Below are 23,078 nucleotides of genomic sequence, written 5' to 3'. Positions count from 1 at the left end.
GAGTCTATTTAAAACCCTAGCCTCTTTTTGATGTTCTAAGCCTCTTTGTCTGTATTATGGTATTCTTGAAGGATGAGAATCACTCCTTTGGAGTTTGAGAGTGTTTCTTAAGGAGATCCAACACCTTGTGCATCTCTTGGACATTTGTAAGTGTCCAAGTTCCAATCTTGATGGTTTAAACTTCATAGATCTAGCATTTTATGGCATTTTGAGTCCCTTTTATGGTTTGAGATGGAGTTTAGGAAAGAAACCAGATAAAGCTTGTAACTTTATCAACCTGGAGTGTACTGGAGTGCTTTATGTTTTATATCCAGAGCCAAAGTGGGGTTTAGGACAATGCAAAGTATTAAGGTCACATTTTTACCATTTTTATCTAATTTGATGTATGACATGCATTGGACATGCGTGTCTATAAAGTTAGGATTTTTATAGACCATTTAGGCGACATGAAGCATTCCGAGAAGTTTGAGAAAATGACTTATCTGATTAAGAACTTAATGAGAAATGAGTATTCTAGATAGATTGCAGTGTGGCTAGGGGTTGACCATGGCTTAGTAGGTGAAAGACTCATGTACGATCTGTTTCTTGTTACCATGGTATGGCGAATAATAGGCCATGAAGTGGTGACATGTTATAACGGGAGTATACTGTCTTTTAGCTACCACAACGTGGCCATGGTGTTTGCCACGACACGATAACTCAACTATTGACTTTGATCGTTGGCTTTTGACTAATTTTTGACTTTTTTTGGGAGAGAGGCCAAATCCCCGGCAAAGAGACTAATTTTGACTTTAGGTCAAACTGTAGGGTTTTAAGTCATAGGCTGGGGTTTGGCCTTTGAATATATATTTAGGTGGTTGTTGTGCTTGCCTTTGCGTATCGTTAGCTGTAGAGGCTTCTGCTCTGTCTATGAGATGAGTTTTTTCACTGTATTACTTTTATCATATGTTGTATGTGAGTTGTTGATAGCTCAGGGTTGCTGATAACCCAAATGACTTTATGTGAGATGCTAACAGCTTAGGGTTGCTGATAACCCAAATGACTATATGTGAGTTATTGACAGCTTGGGGTTGCTGATAACCCATATTTGTTTTTATATATTTAGTTGTGATGTGTTGTATGTGATACTTTGGGAAACTTCATAGTTGTGAATTTAAATGTTTCAGGTTCTTCTAAGGATCAAGGCAAAACGAAGGTGTGACAATATACACTATCTAGTAGACTTCATGATTTTGAGAGATGTTATATTTTGATACTTTGATTTTGGCTCTATACTTGTGAAATAGTTATTCCGGTGGTGTTTGACTTTATGAAAATGGATTTTATTCCTTCTTAAAATTAAAATACATTTACCACAGTTTTAGGGCGTTACACTATTTTGGAAGGTAATTTTGTTGCATAAATGAAAAATTCATTCCATATTTGAAGATTTTGTTCAGGGTTATTCTTATAAACTCATATTCGTTTTAGATTCGTTCTTGAGTTATGTTTTTGTAGAATAGTTAAAGAAGATATTTGTATTTTATTCATTAATTCGTTCCAAGTTAGTTTTTCTCTCACTAAAATTCGTTTCATATATACTTTCTCTCTTCCTAGGAATCTCTCTAGACCTAATTTCTCGCTCCTGGAATACTCAAGATATATTGATTGTTTTGTTGTTTTATCTAAAAAAGAAAGAAAAACTTAATGAACGATGGTATTTAATGATTGGAGGTGATCATTATAGCCTTGATTTCGAAAGTATTATTTATTATTTGGTTTATGAGTTCATCACTGTAACATCTTATTTTGGGGGCTAGAAGTTTTGAGGGTTTTGGTAAAAATCAACATCTTCTATAAGCTATATTGCAAAGATTTTAGGAGGAGGGACCTAAAGTGTCAAATTGGCCAAAGATTTGTGCACATGTTGTGCCTATGGAAAGCGTGTCATGCTTTTGGCACCGACCGATTATAAACAACAATTTTCAACTTATTGCAAAGATTTTAGGAGGAGGGACCAAAAGTGTCAAGTTGGCCAAAGATATGTGCACGTGTCGCGCTATAGAAAGTGTGTCGTGCTTTCGGCACCGACCGATTATAAACATCAATTTTCAGCTTCCTTTCTCATTTTTTACCCCTTTTTTACCCTACTCATTTCCAACAATTTCTTCTCAAATAAACTCGATTTTCCTTCCAAATTCCGTTGTTGTTTGAAATTTCAAGTCCTTGGGTGAAACCTTGCTCAATCCTCATCATCATCTTTCTTGAAAGGTAAAATTATTCTTATTTTCCCAAAATTTGAATTAGGCTTTTGTTGGATTAAAAATCCGAATTGCATGCTATATAGGTGTTGATTATATGAAAGTTATGTTGTAATTTCACTCCTTGATTCATTTTCAAACTCTAAAAATAGTTGTGAGGTTTGTATGATTAGATAATGTTTAATGTGTGAACCCTATATCTTTAAATCTGAATGTTACGTTCTTGATTAGTTCTAAGTTTGATCTTGTATTTAGATTATGCATTAAACTTTAATTGTAGGATCTATTTGTCAACCTTTTACTTGTGGTTAGAATTCTTATTGATTAGGTTAAAGTTAAAGCTTCCATGATAATGATTATTGTAATTTAGGAGTTATAGTTTCAATGCATGGTTCCAAGCAATGTATGAGCATGAATTTGTGATTAGATGTTTTAGGTTCTTTCAAATCCATGACCCATTTGTTAATTAATGACTAATGGTGAGATTTTTAAAGTTTGATTTAAGTTTACCTTTCATATGATGATTTGGGTATTTTCAATCCTAGGGTTCATTGATTCAAATTATTAATTCCAATCAATGACATGATGTAACGACCCAATTTTCACGTCCAAAAATTTCGTTTTTAAAACATTACTTTGGAAAACGTTAATAAATAAAAACATTGTTTGATCAAACTACATCACAACATAAACCATGTTCAAAAGTCAAGTCATACAACCAATCGAAACATCAGAGTATAAATCTCAGAGAAATCTAATAAATGCGGAAACCCGTGTGTGTGCATGATGTGCCACTACCGTGCCAACTCCTTCCCCTTCGATGAAGAGGTACCTGAAACCAAAACTGTAAACTGTAAGCACAAAGCTTAGTGAGTTCCCCCATTGTACCACATACTATACAATCACATAACATACATAAGTTGTCGGGTATATCTGGGTGCCCGACCTACCCCTTCGGTCCTCTCGACCGGATACTGCCTAGCATATCTGGGTGCTGGCCTCCCTTTCGGTCCTCTCGAATGGATACTGCCTAGCATATCTGGGTGCTGCCCCCCCCCCCTTCGGTCCTCTCGACCGGGTACCAGGGACTATTTCACCCCTACTACTACCACGTAACATATATATCACATAGTCTATCTAGCATGGCTGGGCATGGCTGCCCCTTCGGCCCTATCGACCGGCAACCTGGGGACTATCTCCCCTACTATCACTAGCACATAACATCATATCATACAAACGCATAAACATAACACAGGTAGTAGCAACCCTAGATGAATATCACAGAGACAATCATCTAATCATACATCTCCTACTGGTGAGCCAGCATTGTGGCCTTAGACCCACCGCTACTGGAAGGTAACTCACCTCGTAGTAGCTACTGATCTGTGTGGGAATAGTTTGACCGCTGCTGCTGCTCCAGAAATCCTCTGGGTGTAATCTCCACCAAACACTTAGTCAAAAACTGCTAACTAACCTTTAGGTAAAATGACCATTTTACCCTAACCATGCCCTAAGTCAAAGTCAGAGTCAACTTCTAGTTGACCCGACTCGCCGAGTTGACTCGCCAACTCGCCGAGTCCATGTCCAAACGAATGACCTGAATTTTGTTTCTACTCGTCGAGTTAGGCGTCGACTCAACGAGTTCTCCTTCCAAACTGATGTTCAAGTCCTTCATCCTACTCGCTGAGTTGTATGAACAACTCGCCGAGTTCATCTTCATCCGATGAACAAATTATACTGTGACTCGCTGAGTTGTATGAACAACTCGTCGAGTCTGATCTTGATCTAAGGAGATTGCCTTGAACTCGCCGAGTCTGGGCATCGACTCGTCGAGTTCCATTATGGGTGAGTTTTGGCTTCCAACTCACCGAGTCCATCCTGGGCTCACTACACGACTCGACATAGCAAAAAGGGGACAAACTCGGAGACTCACGACTAGACTCGCCGAGTAAGATGAGCGACTCGCCGAGTCCGCTCCATGCAAGAGCCACAAATGCGATTTTGCTCGAATCCAGTCCATGCCATTCGTAGATCCGGGCTCCTAGAGCATGAATAACACGTAAAGTTTCCAACTTTACGTGTAAATATCCATCTATGGGGTTTTTAGGGTTCAAAATGCACCAAAAGAGTAGATCTAAGGTTTTTATGTAATATGGGTTCATAAAGGTAGTAGATCTTAGCTTCTAGAGCTCAACCATGCTTAGATCTAGAGGCCAATCAACTTATTTCGAAATATGATGCACATACAAGCTTTGAAATGAGTCATGAAGGACTTTAATGGGGCCATAAGCATGGAGACAAGGGGGAAAACGAGCCATACCTTAGAGATCACTCTGAAATTGCTCACAAGTGCTTGACCTCCTCTTCTTCTTCTTGATCTCCTTCCCTACTCACTCCAATCTTCAAGAGGTTACACCAAATGGCTTCAAATCCACAAAACAAGGCTTAGAACGAGGTATATGGCTCTTAGGGTGAATGGGGACTGGCTTGGGGGCGGAAAGGGGGATTAAATAGGGTGCAAACCCCTGAAACTTAGGGTTTCATCCAACAGCGGTGACTCGCCGAGTCCAGGATATGGGCTTCGAGTTTGGGTCATTCCATTAGGCTTAGATGCTTGGGGTCTTATTGGGCCATCTGGATGCATGCATTTTAGACTACGAGAATTGGTGGGCTTTAAGGTAAGGACCATGTAAGGTGTTAGGCATAATTTAGAAGATTGGGCCATGTTTAGGCCCTTGAATGATGAGTTGATTGTTGGGCCTTTTAGATTGTAAGTTTGGGCATTAGTCTTGGACCAAACTAGGTAAGCGGTAAAATGGTTTTTTTTACCCTAAGTATGGATTGATGGTTGTAGAATGGAATCCAAATGTAAAACTGGATGCCATTTGGTTTTGATAGCTTGTGGATTCGTCAGACATCAACTAGAGATTCAGTTATGTGATTTAACAGTCGAGGTGAGTTTCCTCATTGTGCTTAGCAGGTCTAAGGCATCAATGTTAACCCTTGTTACTTATGTTAGTATGTTAGGATTTTCTGTGGCCCTTACATGTAATATGCGCTTCAATGTATACCGGACAGGGCTCGATGTCAGGCGAGGCCTGATAACTGTATCGTATGCTATTGTTTTATGATTGTTGTATGTGTTAGTATGATTATGTGATATATGATTATATATATAGCAAGCGGGGCCTGGTGTCAAGCGGGTCCTAAGAATAACATATATGTATACCGAGCGAAGCTCGACATCGGGCGGGGCCCAAAGCCGTGTAGGACTCGATACTAGGCGGGTCCCGATGGAGGTCGAGGGCCCAATATGTGATTTATTATGTTTGGTATGTGGTATCTTGAGGAACTTACTAAGCTTTGTGCTTACAGTTTTCTGTTTGTGTTTCGGTACTTCTAATTTCAATTGAAAGGGCTTGGGATGATTGCATAGCACACACCACCTCGTTCCACATTTTCTTGATTTACATTGATGAGAAATGATTATTGATACATTTGTTTTCTTTGGGAAATATATAATGATGTTTTGGCAATACTGGTTTTATTGATTTAAAAATGAAACTTTGGGTCTTATTTTTGGGACGTTACAAACACGATGCAGGAACAAACAAACCCTTTTTCCTCCGTTGACATTGTTCTCCATTCGTTGTTGTATCGTGTCAGAATAGGAGATTCCGATGTTTTCATGGAAGTATTCATTTTGTGGGAGGTAGGTATGTTTGTTAATCTCTGACATATTGGTTGTGCCCTGAAGGAAGTATAGGGTTGAGTGGTGGTAAGTTTTGACGTCAGAGGTGAAGAGCCTTGGGCAGTGGTGGATGACTAGCCGAAGGTGGAGGCTCTGGACGTGGACTTATCGAAGTAGGAAAGTTATGGTAGAGATGATGGATGCGAGTGGGATTGTAAGGATTTCATGGAAGATGGAGATGGGGTGGTAGAGGGCAGGTGGGGAAAAGTGTTAGATAATTATGGGACCACTTCATATATATGTAATGTTATCATGAAATCAATTTATTATGGTAAGAATATAAATTGTTGATGGACCGATTTATAGAATATTTACTTACCATGTGGGTTGAGTTCCCGGTCTAACTCGAGATCCTCAAGATCCCTTCCATCTCTCACATTAGGGTTTATATCCATCTATAAATACATGTGATGAGGAGCAAATCAAGACACACGAAATACACCAAGAAATTCGTATGGTTCATTGCTGGGGGATTTTAGAGAGAGCTCTTGAGATCAACTGGAAAGCTCTTCCTAATCTCTAGATCCGAAAATCTCAATGGAACAAGGTATCTAATCATTCTTTCATGTTTAAGTTTTCTTTTAATCAGATTCGAGATTAAAGATCCAAAATTATGCTTCCGCGTTTATGTTTTTGGTTATCTAAATAACCAACAATTGGTATCAGAGCTTACTTGAATCTGTTACTAGAAAATTTTGATTGGATTATAAACCATTAAAATTGTGGGATATTTTTAAACCTGTTAACATTTGATCTATAACATACTTGTATACGTAACTTTGTCTTCTTGTTCTTTTTGGTCATTTTTTTCTTGCTTGAAAGGAAGATGGTACCGATTATGATGCTTAAGTGTTACGGTGTAGAATGATATAAAATACAAGCCAATGTTTAATTGACTGCTTTACTTGTGGATGTCCAGTAATAATATCAAAGCTTTATTGTTTTAATTGATTAAAAGATTTTATAATTATTAAAGTCTAATAAAGAAATCAAAGATAACAGTGACCATGAGGGGTTTTATCATGTATCTAAACTTTTAGATACATACGGTATATTTAAAGAATATATGTATATATAATTTGTGGACTATAAATTTTTTCTTTTGGATTAATATATTGTTTAATATTATTTTGTATATCTTTGATTCGATTAAACCTTTTAACTAGTATGGATCCCATGTCTTTTCCAACTTTTAGTAAAACTGCAGACATTAGGAGTAAGTAGCAACATCCTTTGCTATTTACAATTTGGTTTCATTTTTTAATTATTAATTTTTGTGGCTACATACAATTGTGTATGCTAGCGTGACTTTGTTCCAGATTTTAAGCAGCAAATGTTCACAAGTTGACATGTGTGTAAGAATTAACCTTACAATGAACTAGCATTTTTTTTACCATAAATTTATATATTTAAATTATGAAATTATGGTACGAATAAGTTTTTAAAATTACGGTGTATGAAATTTCTAGCTATTTTAATATGTTCAACTTGTATGGTTAATTTTGGTATGTAATATTTAATTATTGCAAGTTTAATCTTATGAATAAATATTTAAATTATGGTGCGATTAAATATTTAAAATTATTGAAAAAAGTTGTACAAAAACATGCGATACGTTTATGGAAATTTATAAACATGTTTTTGGTTATTGATAAATTTCATTTATGACATATTAATTTGCAAAGAATTTAAATTTTATGGTTTGTGTTTATTAATGCGGATATTAATCGACCCAAAGGTAGGTTAATCTTTGGCCGGATAAACACATGTTTGATGATGAATATATGACAATTTTTTAGGTTACATGTTGTTAATAAGTCAATCCAAAGGGGGGCTTATTAATTGACATGATATATTGTCAATTCTTATTATCAAAATTTATAGTTTATGCGTTTATTAATGCGGGTATTAGCCGACCCAAAGGTAGACTGATATTTGGCCGAATAAACATATATGTAGTGATAAACATGTGCTGATTTTTTTGATTCCATGTGATTAATAAGTCAATCCAAAGAGGGACTTGTTAATTGATATGATTTATTGTCAATGTTTATCTCTAAAACAAGGATATCTCTTGCAAGTTAGTATTACTGTCCAAAGACTTGATATTAATGTTGTGTTGATACCTTGTAACGATGTCATAAATTGAATATATTGATTACGGTTTATGGATTAATGAGCATAAAAATAGATTTGCCTATATTCTCAAAACAGAAATTTGAATTATGGTATTATACCTGTTAACATTTATCACATTTATGATTCTTACTCAATGAGATTAACTTTAAGGAATGCAATGAGGACATTATGTTAGTTCTCAATTGCGTCGATATTGACCATTCATTTTGGATAGAGCAACATTCTTTGAGGATGTTGAGTTTGGGGGAGAAACAAGGTTAAAACATTTTCCTTAAGGAGGAATCAATCTTGATTCCTATTATTGCTTTTGATAGTATGCAAATTATGAATAAGTGATCGAGAATGTTTTTCAATCTCCTATTTTGAATACACAAACTCAACAACCTCAACTTTGGATATCCTATGCGTGGTACCACATTTTTCATCAATTTATTATCTCTATTGGTTTAGGGGTAAATATAGTAAATGATATTGTGTATCACATATTAAGTGGGAGTAAATTTATCTTTCTGGTTTTGGGTCGATATCTATGCAACCCAAGTTTGGATCATAAGAAAGTAGCCAAATGAATTTTGAGATATCTATATATGACAAAAGGCTATATGCTCAACTATAGGAAATCAGATGTTTTGAAGATCATTTTTATTAAAAATCTGATTTTATTAGATGCCAAATGGTTACCGATCCATATCGAGATACTTTTACATTTTAGCATGATGAGCCACTTCATGGAATAGAATTCGGTAGCATCTTCCATAATGGCATCATAATTTATAACATGGAATATGGTTGCGAAAATTTGTCACGAGGCTACACATTATTGGTATTGAAAGACCATTAAAGTTGTGATAATAAATCAGCAATGTTATATTCCAATAACAGAAGTTCTATTAAGTCAAAGCATATTGACATCAAGTTTCCTTTTGTTAACACAATAGTGCAAATGGAAATATATATAGCACATATGAACAAACTCCATAAAAGCGGATCCGCTCATAAAGGGATTACCTCCCTAGGTCTTTCATGAGCATACTACACACATTGGTGTGATATTTGGTTTTAGTGGGAGTTTTATGGTGCGTTATGTCTTGTTTAAGAATATGTTTTTCTGTACAGAATTAAGAATTCGGTTACCTCCATTATTAGTTGCACTTATTTGAAGTTTAATCTTACTTCAAGTTAAAAAGGAACTCGTTGGAAATCTATTCATATTTTAAAACCACACTTCATGTTTAATCTATGTCATTAGTTATATATGTATATGTGACCATTGATAGGTTTAGTTACGTAAATTGTAACGAAGACCTCTTTGATCCTATACTATTATGATTAGTGGACGAGATTGTTTAAGGGTACCAATATTATGATAACATTCATTAAAGCGCTTATACGGTTATATGTACATTTATATATTTGTGGTCCAGTGGGAGATTGTTAGATAATTATGGGACCACTTCATATATATGTAATGTTATCATGAAATCAATTTATTATGGTAAGAATATAAATTGTTGATGGACCGATTTATAGAATATTTACTTACTATGTGGGTTGAGTTCCCGGTCTGACTCAAGATCCTCAAGATTCCTTCCATCTCTCACATTAGGGTTTATATCCATCTATAAATACATGTGATGAGGAGCAAATCAAGACACACGAAATACACTAAGAAATTCGTATGGTTCATTGTTGGGGGATTTTAGAGAGAGCTCTTGAGATCAACTGGAAAGCTCTTCCTAATCTCTAGATCCGAAAATCTCAATGGAACAAGGTATCTAATCATTCTTTCATGTTTAAGTTTTCTTTTAATCAGATTCGAGATTAAAGATCCAAAATTATGCTTCCGTGTTTATGTTTTTGGTTATCTAAATAACCAACAAAAAGGACATGGTGGTCTAGAAAGGAAGGAGTTGGTGGATTTTTTTTGTAGGAATCCTTTGTTCCTAAACTCCTTTAAAAGAATCTATCATTTTCATTGCAAACAAATAAACTCATTGTTCATACTTCCACATATTTCATATCTATATGAAATTATAGACATTTTTAGAGAGAAAACAACAATCTATGTTTTGAATTAATGAAAGAGATACCATTCGACATCGATTGTCATTTAGTATTAGTTGAAATCATATGTCGCTTAATGGTTGATTCTACTCAAATTCAAATTCATAAACTCAACCGTGGTTTATGATAAACTTCACTAAGTGTTGCAACAAGCAAAATTTGAGTTATATATAAATTATCGATTATATAGATTTAACCTTATCCCAAAATGAAACATTTTTTATTTGAAATTGGAAGTAATACATTTTTCTAAAATAAAAAATAGATGAGGTGGAAGATGAATAACAAGAGGGAAAAAAGTGACAAAATTGATGAATTACAAAGGGGCGGAGCATGATTTTATAATAGATGATGCTTTAATAAAATATTATAATATACTTATATTTGAATACATAAACAGATGTATTAATTTGAAAGAGAAATTAACAAGACAAAATCATCTAAAGAAAACCCATATCAATATTTGCAAAAATTTATTTTCGAAAATACCATAAACACTATTGAAAAATTTTGTTGGGTTATTTACAGAAAAGATCCAAATTTTTTTCAAAAGTTTCAATAAAATTCAAAAAGTTTTTTTTAAACAGAAAAGTCTCAAAATTTTGAAAAAAAACATATAATCTATCATTTCCTGTTCAAATATAAAAAATGATTTTTTCGTTAATTTAGCAAAAACATCAAAATATTGACATTTTTTTGTTAAAAAAACTTTTACAAATTTATTGAAACTTTTAAAAATTTTTTGGGATTTTTCTGTATATAACCTAAAATTTGCTACGTTTGTTTTCATTTGGAGTTATCATCTACGTTTTTTTGTTGCTTATGCTTATCTTATTATTATAAAAATATAAATTACCATTAATAATAATATTATCAGTTACAAATTACAAAAAATTTGAGTATATAATATGAATTTAGAGTTACCTTGGTTTTGGTATATTGATTCAAGAGAAAGTAGTAGCAGACTAGCAGCCAACCAAGCCTTCATAATTAGTTAAAAAAATGACGTTTACTTAATAAAGAAATATCTTTAGTTAATAAATAAAGAGCAGCCTTTATAATTAGTAGCAAAAAATGACGTTTACTACTAAATAAAAAATTATCTTTAGTTAATAAATAAAGAGCAGCCTTTATAATTAGTAGCAAAAAATGACGTTTACTACTAAATAAAGAATTATCTTTAGTTAATAAATAAAGAGCGTTGGATCTATTAGTTTACTGAACATTTAAAATGGGGGAGGCAAGGCATCCACATTTACAATGAAGGTTTGTCTTAGGGTGTGTATGTGAGGGTTTGGTTCGGTTATTGGTTAAAACCGAACCATAACCATTATGATTGTTTAATGAATTTTGATAGTCATTGGGTATGGTTAATATTGATTATGGTTAATGGTTTTTATCGGTTAACGGTTTGGTTAATGGTTAATATTGGTTAACCATAATATTCAAAATAATATAAATGGGGAACATATATTGGCATAAAAAATAAAAATAGAATATCAAAAAGTCCTTAACGCCAATGTTTGTAACCTAACTTATAGTAATATAATAAAATATATACCTTTAATACTTAAAGTGAGATAATACATAATCACATTAAAAATAAAAAACATTCAATAAAAATATAACACATTAAAAAAAATTTACATTAATAATTTCATATATTGATAGTTGATATTAATATTAAAATAAAGTCAAAAATCATACACGTTCAATGCGATTAAATCAAAAATTATCAAATAAAATAGCCAAACATTCATATTACGTGTTATCTAGATAAGAAAAAGCCAATCACTCATACATTTAATGTGATTAAGTTAAAAACAATAAATAAATAAAGCCAAAAAAATACATTCTTAATATCAAAGAGTCAAGAAGAACCAAAAACTTAACTTACATAGAAGTCTTTATTATCAAGTCAAAAAAATCATTCGAATAGGACAATAAAGTCAAAACAATCTTTGATTATGGTTAACGGTGTGAGAAGTTTTCGATTAGGATTATGAATGTGAAGATTAAACTAATTGTGAATAATGTTTACAAATTTTAGAATTATCCGATTAGGAATTACAACATTAATCAACAATCTAACTCATTGCATGATTGGAATATTGTATGTGTCTGCACGATCAGCCTTTGATGGTCTGATTGCTCGTTCGTCTCCTGATACGTGAGGATTAATGGATTGTATTTTGAAATTTTAATGGGTCTTAAATAATATTTACTATATTATTTTATATATAATTTATAATTTATAATTTATATATATTAAAATGGGCTTAGGGAATATGTGGTTGTCATGTACCTAAGCTTATATATAGAACCCTCCAAACACTATAATTTTGATCCATTTATATCCAAACTAATCATGATATCTCTTTTACTATTCTTCATTAATCACGTGACTTACTAAATCGATCAAATTTATGTTATTTTTCTTTATTGTGCCTAAAAACTTAAAACACTAAAAGTCGTGGTCATTTAATCAACCCTACTAAATTCTAAATAAAAACTAATAGATAAAAGATAAAATAACATGTCATAACTCAATCAAACTTTTCACAAAATCATCGGATATAGTTTTTCAATTGAAGGATAAAACGCTTGAGTTATATTCGTTAAAAAAATATTGGTTTTTATTTTCTTTATAAACTTCAATAATTATTTGCAATAAGAATATATATAATTCATCTTTTTCATTCAATAATTGAACTTAATTCAATGGTATTCTATTAAAACAAAACTAAGAGAAAATAAAATTGGATTTATTTTGTTTAAAATTATCTCATTTAAAAGGTTCTATACCCAAGCTTAGGTACATAACACCCACATATTCACTTTTCCCTATTAAAATATAAAGTTAGCGGTTCGGTTAAACTATAAAACCATAACCAAACCGTTAGTTATCGGTTAACAAAAATGAAAAACCGAACCAACGGTTTTTAAAATGGTTCGGTTATTATGGTTCGGTTATATCGGTTAATTCTGTTTTGATTTGGTTTTTCGGTTATTATGCTCACCCTTAGTTTGTCTATCCATTATTTTTTTTCAATGGATGCATAAAAAACTTTAGTGGAAATATAGGACCCTTTGAATATACCTCGTGGCTACATTGTTGGTTATCATAATAAAAACTTAAATCTAAAATAAATCCCGATTTTGACTACATCATGATCAATCAAATTCGGATCTTATTCCTAACTAGTATATTTCGGAGACAATTTCTAACTTTGTGAATTAAGGGTGTCCTTAACTTTTGGACATTGGAACTTTTGGAAGGAAAACAATCAAAACATGCTGCAGCTTTGACTTCCAAGATTTTGGTAAAACCCCGGAAACACGTGACACCACACGTTTCTCTCTTTGTTAAAAAAAAAAAAAAAACAATAATAAACATACAACGATATCATGGTCATTCACACTTGTATATTTTATTCATAACTTTACATCCACCAAAATTACCCGTTTGGTCCTTTTTCTAGAACCATACAAGAAAATTCCACGTCATTGCACACATATTAAGGCGTTCTTATATATGACCCTCCTTATATATAGACTCATAACAGAAGCCACATTTAACATATTCCTCTCTCTCTCTCTCTCTCTCTCTGGATCTCTCTCTAGATCTCTTCTCTCTGTGAGGTGCGAAACATGAAGACTATGAAATCAAACACAATTTTAGCACTTGGGTTTCTTTTGTTTATGCTTATATTGTCTCATCCATCACTAACCCAAGCTCAAGAAGTTGGTAATGCCCTAAACTTCGTTATATACTGGGTTTTTTTTTGACTTTAATAATATATAACAGAGAGCCATGGGTTGAACCTCGAAAACCCATCACTAACATGGTTTCTCCATCTTTTTGTTTTTTTAAAGTTAATCATCTTGTGTGTGAAAATGTAGAGGATGAAAGAGAATTTGATTATGCGAGAGATGGGCATATGGGGCCGGAGAAATGGGGGGAGATAAGGAAAGAATGGTCGGCCTGCAGCAACGGGACGATGCAATCTCCGATTGATATGTCGAGTCAGAGGGTGGAGATGGTGGTTACTTCTAACAAGCTGTTCAGAAACTATAAGGCTTCTAATGCTACAGTCAATAATAGAGGCCATGACATTATGGTAATTTCGTTAAATCTTTCATACACTCTTGATACGATTTCCCTTAAAAGCCTTATAGTTTCTGAACAGCTTGTAGCATTAGAAGCCTTATGGGGTGTTTTTTTAGTTTTATGGTGTGTTTTTTAAGCCAAGATTATTATTGGTTTAGAGATAAAGCCTAAAGACATTTATTCACCGTAGCAATAACTGGCATTACCTAATTATTTGACCGCTTTTGACTAGATTCCCACTATCTTTTAATTTATACATATTTATATATTTTATTAAAGCTGGGTTTTAAATTTTGAACGTTATAAACCTTTTTGAGTAGTATTTACTAGAACACAATGAATTAATATAAAAATATATAGATAAACCTTTTTGCTTATTGAGTGTCCTTTTCATAGATTAGTATAAAAGGTTTAAGAAAAGAAAAAGTGGATTTAAATGGAACACTTTATTGTCGCCGATCATCTTGGCTTTTCTATGTTACTTATTTTATGTTGTTTTGGTGTCTTTCAATTATTGACAATTTTCAATAACTCAAATTATTATTTAATGTTGCAGCTTGCATGGGAAGGAGATGCAGGGTCAATTCGCATAAATGGCACCGAGTATGCTTTGAAACAAGCTCATTGGCACTCGCCTTCAGAGCATTCCATCAATGGCAGAAGGTATATATTGTGAAATATGTACATGTATTGATAATCACCCTTCAAGACAATTAATTAACGTTGTTACTTTTCAGAATAATTTGTTACTTTTATAGTTGTTGAACAAATTCCTTGACAATATGAACAGGTATGACATGGAACTACATCTTGTCCACCTCAGCACCGACGACAAAATAGCTGTCATTGCTGTTCTTTACAATATTGGCGCGCCTGACCATTTTCTTTCAAAGGTAAGTATTTACCAGCATCATCATTTTCTATTTTCACCCCTAATTCTCTTTTCGTAGTTATATTGCATAAAAATGATAGGAAAATAATTCCTTTAACGATAGTTTTTAAAATTATTTACATTTTCATTGAACTACTTGCAGTTAACTGTAAACATAACGGCTATGATAGACCAAAAGGGTGAGCATGGACACAGTGGAGTTATAGATCCTAAAGAGATTCAAATGAGTAATAGAAGATACTATAGATACATCGGCTCACTCACTGTTCCTCCTTGTACTGAAGGAGTTGTTTGGACCATAAGCAAAAAGGTGAAATCACGATCCATGTTTGTAATTGTAATTGACACAAAAAGCCATTTATTCAGTATGTTTGACTAAAGATTTTTCTTTTTGTTAATTTTGTAGATAAGAACTGTTTCAAAAGATCAAGTTAAATTGCTTCGAGAGGCTGTACACGATGTAAGTATTGGTTGTGTTAAATATTGTAAATTGTATCTTATTTTCATGTCACTTTTCTTGTTCACTATTTTGATTAAGGTATATAAAATGGATGGTAATTGATGTTTGTAAATTATAATGCAGTATGCAGAAAATAATGCAAGACCAGTACAACCAGTTAACCATCGAGGCATTCGTTTTTATGGTCCAGCTTCAAGACAATGATATGAATCTATATAGATACTCAATTTTTTGTAGTGCCTGAAGAAATCCATTTTGAGTTAATATTAATTATATCTTGATTATTCATTTTCTATTTGTACAATTGTACGACCATTATATTCTAGAACAAATAAAAAATTGCTTCTTTACAAGTATGTATGTCCATTATGAATAACCTTTCAAAATAGTCTCTCTTAGACTGCACGGTACAGCTTGCTAAGGGCTCGCCTTGGATGCTCCATCCTCGCCAATGTTAGCGTAGCTTTATTAGTTTGTATATGCATCTGTTATGGCCGGCTCAAGTGTGATGTGACCCATTTTCTATAATAATGTATTCGGTGTATATATATTCACAATTACATGGTATCAAGCAACATAGCCTGATTACCCTTCAACCCTAAGCCAATTTTGTCCGACCAGTCAACTGTGGAATCTCTCATCACCATTCTTCTTATATCTGTCGTTTTTTCTTCTACCTCTTATCATGTCTCTCCCTATGAATGACAACTCTCATCTACAGTCAACTGTGGAATCTCTCATCACCATTCTTCGTATATCTGTCGTTTTTTCTTCTACCTCTTATCATGTCTCTCCCTATGAATGACAACTCTCATCTACAATTAGTATCAAGCATCCAATTGCTTTTTTCCTGGACTTGGATCAAATAATTATGATATATGGAGAGAGTTATTCGAAATTCACTACATATATGGAGAGAGTTATTCGAAATTCACTACATTGGGTATGGAGTGGATGGTCATCTCAAGCCTCTTGTTGCTATAACAAGCAACAAAGACAAAGAAAAAGCTACAGAAGACTCTGATGCTGCGAAGGCCACTTGGCTTCGTGTGGACTCTTGTGAAATTATTGTTATACAACACTCTCTCCATTTCTCTTGTCAACATGATTTTTAAGAAGTAGGCAATAACTTATAAAGTTTGGGAGAACCTTGAAAAGGTTTTTCGAGATAACAAAGCATCCAATGTTATTCAATTAGATCGAGAACTCGGTAACATCTCTCTTGGTAACTCTTCCATCACAGACTATTGTAATAAAATTAAATCTAATGTTGATCGATTAGAACACATGGATGCCAAAGTTTCTAAAACTAACCTTGTTGCAGACACGATTGATTGCTTGTCTCCAAAATTCTATTATATTGCAACTAACATCTGACGTCGAGATCTACCTCCATCTTTCTGGGATGCAAGATCCATTCTATTATGTGAAGAACAACAGATGATGCAAGATGAAAAACATGACTCCCTCATCACTCATGCTGACAATTCTTCGTCTCCCCATGCCCTTAATGTTCAGAATAATGGGTTTTTTAAGTTATAAAAAATTCATGTGCTGGAAAAACACTTAGACCCTTAAGTTTACATGCAATCTAGAAATGATCTATGTATCTATATTGATAACAATAACCGATGAGTTTTGAGCATAACAAACAAAATCCTATGTGTGCATGCAACCCTAGTTCTTGATATATGTTTTCTTTAATTGAACATACAACTTTGAACATCAAATAAGAAACCCTAGGACTACTAGTAGATTTTCTAAATTACTATCTAGGGTTAGGAAAGAGTACCTTGATTGTTATTGACAAATAACAAAGAATCCTTGTGTTGTTGAAGCCTTGCGAGCAAGAACCACAAATGTCTTGCCTCAAGTGGTTTACGCCCAACACTAGCAAGATGACGAGAGAGGAAAGAAGAGAAGGGAGCTAAGAATTTCGGCTATCTCTCTAAGGTTATGAGTGGCCAAAAATCATTAGGGGTAAGGGTCTATTTATAATCCAACAAGGAAGCACTGGATAATTCTAATATGAATATAATAATAATATTTCAAATTGGTAATTATCCAACTCCTTATATATCCACATGGGATAATCTAGAAACCCTAGATTATCCATACCCTAGGAATATTTTAGAGCCTCTTGTTCAACTATTGTACAATTACACTTTAGACCCTGCGCTTTTAATTAATTTTTTTAATCCCAAAATTATTTCCAATTAATTTATGATAAAATATTAATTAAATATTACTATTTCTTATTAATATATTATTATCATAATATATTAACAAATTATTAATTTCAATTTATTAATCAAATAATAAATTCAATTTCTCTCTCTCTAAAAATCATCTTGTCAAGTTGCTAGTTTTGAGGGCAACCTAAAAGGATTATGCAACTATCAATTCAAGTATATACTAATTATAGTTATGAGATTAGACACCTAATTCAACAGTCTCTCACTTAGATAAGTCTAATAACTATAGTTGCCAGTATAAATTCTAAACTGATCAAAAAATTATCACTCTCAAAAGTTATTGTCAAACTCTGACCTAGTCAGTATGTGACCTAAGATAAGTGATCATATAATCCTGAGTTTTGCAGGATATCATGTTGAAAAATGACATGGAACATAATCAATCTCATTGTCCAAAACTTTATTTCCTAATTTCTAATTTGTAATGAAATAGAACTTCAAATCGAACACATCAATCAAGTCTTGGTTGGGCCCGACACTATAAGTCAACAACAAATCATCGAGGGGCCCAAAGATATCGCTTTTTACCATTAAGGAAAAAAGGAACAAATAAAATTTGACTTATATGCTTGTACTATTTACCACCAAATCATGCACAACAATACGTTTTATAACATCATGTTATCGATGCCTTTACTTATCATCGATGTACAATTGATTTGTAAACCATGACTCATATATTCATTTAAAGATTATAAGATGTTATCATCTCAAAATTATTCATGATAAATTCCATGAAGTAGTTCTCTAAGCGTAGATTAATCCAATACTTAAAATCTTCATTTCAAAGTACTCATGAATATTACATCAACACTATTGCCATGTCTAAACTCTTTAGATAATTTACAATCCAATTCATGATAGTCTTCATTTACTACTTACTTCCAAAAGCACAATCGACTGTGGATATTTGAATAATCGAATTATTCGGGAAGTAAACATGCAAAATGAAACACAATAATAAAAAATTGACAAAAGATAGTAAAAATTACTCATAAACAATTCTCCATTATTTAATCATCAATAGTCAATTACATTTACTTTGTTACAAGTTTCTAAATAACTATCTAACTACTAAAACTAATATCATCCTTCAGACGAATGCTCATAGCATGCCGAACTTGGTTAATCCTACTTAGACCCTTTGTAAGGGGATCTGCAAGATTCTCTTATGATGATACCCTCTTCACGACGAGGTGTCCTTCTTCTATTCTATGTTTGATAAAATTGTATTTTCTGTCGACATGTTTTGATCTGACATGATCTCTCGGTTCCTTTGTCAAGGAAACCGCTGTAACTGCCCAAAATTTTATAGAAAATTTGAACTTTTATAATCATAAATACCAACCACAATTGTTTCTAGAAAATCTCATTACATGACCATTGTGTTTTAAAAGACTAGAGTATCAAAACTATATATAAAAACACTAGAGAATGCATGTCGTACCATCAAGCCGGGCCCTTGCCCTTAGAACTAGAAGTAATTGAAATATCTAACAAAATAGTAAGCACATGCTTAGTGAGTTTCCCAAAATATGCAAAACATATAATCATATAATGTCATGTACACATACATATAAGTTTGCCATGGACTCCTTGCATGGTCTTCATTTGGAATGCCGTGGGCTACACCCTTGGTCTTGTATCCCCAATCCTTGAGTTCCTCATATGGTCTTACCAAGTTCCATGGGCTTCTCCCATGGTCTTCATATAAGTTCACACATATATCAAATAGAAAACCATTACATACTCCACTATAATCATATCATATCAATTAATGGGTCGGCCTTGGTGCCTTTGAACCATGAGTGTAGTGAAAAGACTCACCTTGAATACTGAACGATAGCTGACTAGGTCCCGAATCTAAATATCAGCTCTACTCAACCCCTAAATATAAGCAATTCCTTAAATTTAATTCACTGGTTAACTCGTCGAGTTAGCCAAAAATCCAACAACTGAATGCATTGAGCTGTTTCCATTGAATCTAGGAGCTCCAAATCTCAGATCTCCTCCAAAATGATGTGTAGAAGGGTAAAGTTTCCAACTTTACCCTTAGGAACCACCAAAATGAGTCAAAATCGAACCCTAGACTCATTAGAGTGAGGCTTGACCCATTAAGCCCTTAAACTCCCAAGACATAGTCCCAAAATACAGATCTGACATCCAAATGCTGGAAAATCACATAAATTTTCCAACTTTACATCCATTCATGCTAAAAAGAAACCGTAGGGCTCAAGATGGGCTTAATAAAGGATTTATTGCATGAATAGGACCTAGAACTTAGTAAAGCTGGAAATTTTAAGCCAAATGAGGCCATAAAATGGTCAGATCTAACATAATAACCCCTGGAACACTCAACTTCTTGGACAACCCAACTATGAGCCCACAAATGAGATACAACCCCAAAATAAAAAGATGTAAATGATAACAAAGAAAGGTATAAACTTGATACCTCCAAGAGACTGCAATAAGTGGGGAGATTCTGGATCAAAGTCTTTCCTCCAAGATATATTCAACTTCAAAGCTTCTTCAAAAGAGTACAAAAGATCAACACTTAAGGCCCTCCACAAGCTCAGACACTCACAAGGAAGATGATACACAGTTTTAGGGTTTCTGGACAGAAGAGACTGGTAAGGAGGGCAACCAAGGGACTTAAGGCCATTAAATAGGATGCAACACCCTAAAATTTAAGGTTTCCTTCCCAACCTCCAACATGCCGAATGGAGACACATTGACTTGCTGTGTTGATTCATTAATTTCTGCGACCAACGTCATCTTAACACGTCGATTTGAAGCTTCCAACTCGCCGAGTTCCAAAAGAAATATAAACAATTTGGAGAATAAGCTCATATTGGAACCAAACATTACAATTCTCTGCCACTTGAATCAGACTTCATCCTCGAAGTACGCTGCCTCGAACAATCCTAGGTAATGCTTCCTCATCTCCTCCTCGGGCTCCCAAGTCCATTCCAACCCCTTAGGGTGATACCACTGCACCTTCCATAGCCCCACTACCTTGTTCCTCAAGGTTTTCGTCTTCCAATCTAATATTGCTACCGGTCTCTCAACATAATTTAGGCGGTCACCCAACTGAATATCCGCCAAAAGTAATAACTTCATTCTTATTTGATACACTCTACCGAAGCTAAGATACATGGAAGGAGTTATGGATCTGAAGGAGCTCAATTAGAAGATCCAACCTATAAACAACCCTGCCAACTCGGGCAGAAATCCTAAGTGTTCTAATGTATCGGGGTCCCAGCTTGCCCCTCTTCCGAAATCGTATGACACCCTTCCAAGGTGAAACTTTTAGCAACACTAAATCACCCACATGGAACTCAAGATCTAATCAATGCCGGTCATCATAGCTCTTCTGGCGGCTCTACGCATTTAACATCTTGTTTCGGATCGTCTGTGATTAGGGTTCATGGGCTGCAACTCGGGCATGAGGAAGCCTCGGTGCTGTGACGAGTTGCTAGAAGTGTAGGGCTTCTCGTCAACTTTCCATGGATATAAGGTTCATTGGAAATGGAGTTATATTGAGGAATCAATGGAAGTTTGATTTTTTTTCAAGATAGGCCCCTTAATTGAGAAAGGTGGCTGTTGAGTATGTTGGGCATACGTGTGAGTATGCTTAGCGTACTCATGTGCATAACTTTTAAGTGGACTCACCTAGTATGTTGGGCGTACCAGAGGGTATGCTGGGCGTACTAGGCCCAGAGTGGAAACCCTAATTTAGTGTGAGTCCCCTATATAAAGGATAATATGGCCTCATTCATGGCCACCATTCTCAGACAACAAACGCTCTTAAACCATTAACCTTCATTCATATAGATTGTGAGTGCATTTGTGTGTTCTTGGAGTGAAGAAGAAGCTTTGGAGAAGAAGGAGTGAGAGTCCAGGCCCTTGGATCTGAGCATATCTGAGTTGGGAGCTTCATATAGAGGTATAAAGCTTCAAGCTTACTCGCTCTTTTGATTTATGCATCATAGTAGATTATTTTAGGGTTTTATCCCAAAAGTTGGAGACTTTATGAGATATTGAGCTCCAGAGACTATGATCAACCCTTTGAGTCTATTCAGTGGTGTAGTGTCATAAAAATCAAGACTTGGACGTTGGAATCTAGCCATGCATGAGATATGAGCATTTTGAGTTAAGAGAGTGGGAGTTTTGTGTGTTTGTGACCTTATCAGCCATTCCAAGGATTAAAGTCACCGAATTTATGGAGTAAGAGCTATTAGGGAGTACAGATCTTTGATATGATCCAAGGTCTTAACTGATTAAGACCAAACGAGTAGAAATAAAGAAACTGTGATGTACGCCGGGCGTAATCCCAGTACGCGCAACGTACGCACTGCCATTGACTTTTGGTTGACTTTTAGGGTTTGGTCAATCTGTGGACTATTAAGGCCATGGAGGGGTAAAATGATCTTTTACCCTTCTATGAGTTTGTAGAAGTGTTAGTCTAGCTTCATTGAGAGCCGTTATTAATTAGGGATAATTATCGTATTATGTTTAGCGGAGGATAAACTGGTGATTCGAGTTTGAGATTACCCGATTCTTATGAGGTGAGTCTTTTCACTATACTTTACCATGAGTGGTATCTTTGTGTGACCGCAGGGTCTTATGTGCTTATTTGAGTTATGTGATATTATGTATTTTTTTTTGTATGATATATATGTTGTATTTTGTGTTTACTGAGATTGGACCGAAGGGTCCAACCCAAGTTGTGGGACCGGAGGGTTTCCACTGAGAAAGGACCGGAGGGTCCAAACGGAGCTGTGAAACTGGAGGGTCCTCACTGAGACACATGACCGGAGGGTCCATACCCAGACGCATGAGACCGGAGGGTCCATGCCGAGTTATAGCCATGAGAGGCTTATTATTTGTGTATGTGGTATTTTAGGGAAGTCACTAAGCTTCATTCTTACCGTGTTAAGTGTTATGTGTTTCAGGTACTTTTTCAGGATCGCGGGAAGGCCCCGACTTGATTGTACACACCCGCATTGGAGATATGTTTTTGAGGATCCTGGATTTGTGATAAACAATTTTTGAAATATGTGTTGATGATTGAAACTTGAGATTTTTGAGAAAATGTGACATGTGTTTCTTTATGTTTGAAAATGAAAAAACATTTGGTCGAAAATTTACGGTGTTACAAGTTGG

At 34.4% G+C, this 23,078-nt stretch overlaps 1 protein-coding gene across 1 annotated transcript; it reads left to right on the top strand.

Moving 5' to 3' along the window:
• Positions 1-13,768: 13,768 nt before the first annotated feature.
• On the top strand, positions 13,769-16,259 carry LOC145034231 (carbonic anhydrase Nec1-like). Its single transcript, XM_078982610.1, has 7 exons — positions 13,769-13,942; positions 14,098-14,315; positions 14,862-14,968; positions 15,096-15,198; positions 15,340-15,507; positions 15,604-15,657; positions 15,781-16,259. The coding sequence occupies exons 1-7, from the start codon at positions 13,846-13,848 to the stop codon at positions 15,859-15,861; spliced, it is 828 nt and encodes a 275-aa protein (XP_078838736.1). The 5' UTR covers positions 13,769-13,845; the 3' UTR covers positions 15,862-16,259.
• The last annotated feature ends 6,819 nt before the right edge of the window (positions 16,260-23,078 follow it).

This window comes from Lactuca saligna, chromosome 1, assembly GCF_052625555.1.
Source record: "Lactuca saligna cultivar CGN05327 chromosome 1, ASM5262555v1, whole genome shotgun sequence".
NCBI lineage: Eukaryota > Viridiplantae > Streptophyta > Magnoliopsida > Asterales > Asteraceae > Lactuca > Lactuca saligna.
The sequence above is the reverse complement of the archived record's forward strand: the minus strand, read 5'-3'. Positions and strand labels throughout refer to the sequence as shown.

Coding starts and splice junctions, on each gene's coding strand:
- LOC145034231 (XM_078982610.1), top strand. CDS start 13,846: ATGAAGACTATGAAATCAAACACAATTTTAGCACTTGGGTTTCTTTTG. Junction 13,943..14,097: donor AACCCAAGCTCAAGAAGTTG/GTAATGCCCTAA, acceptor GTGAAAATGTAG/AGGATGAAAGAGAATTTGAT. Junction 15,658..15,780: donor TTCGAGAGGCTGTACACGAT/GTAAGTATTGGT, acceptor ATTATAATGCAG/TATGCAGAAAATAATGCAAG.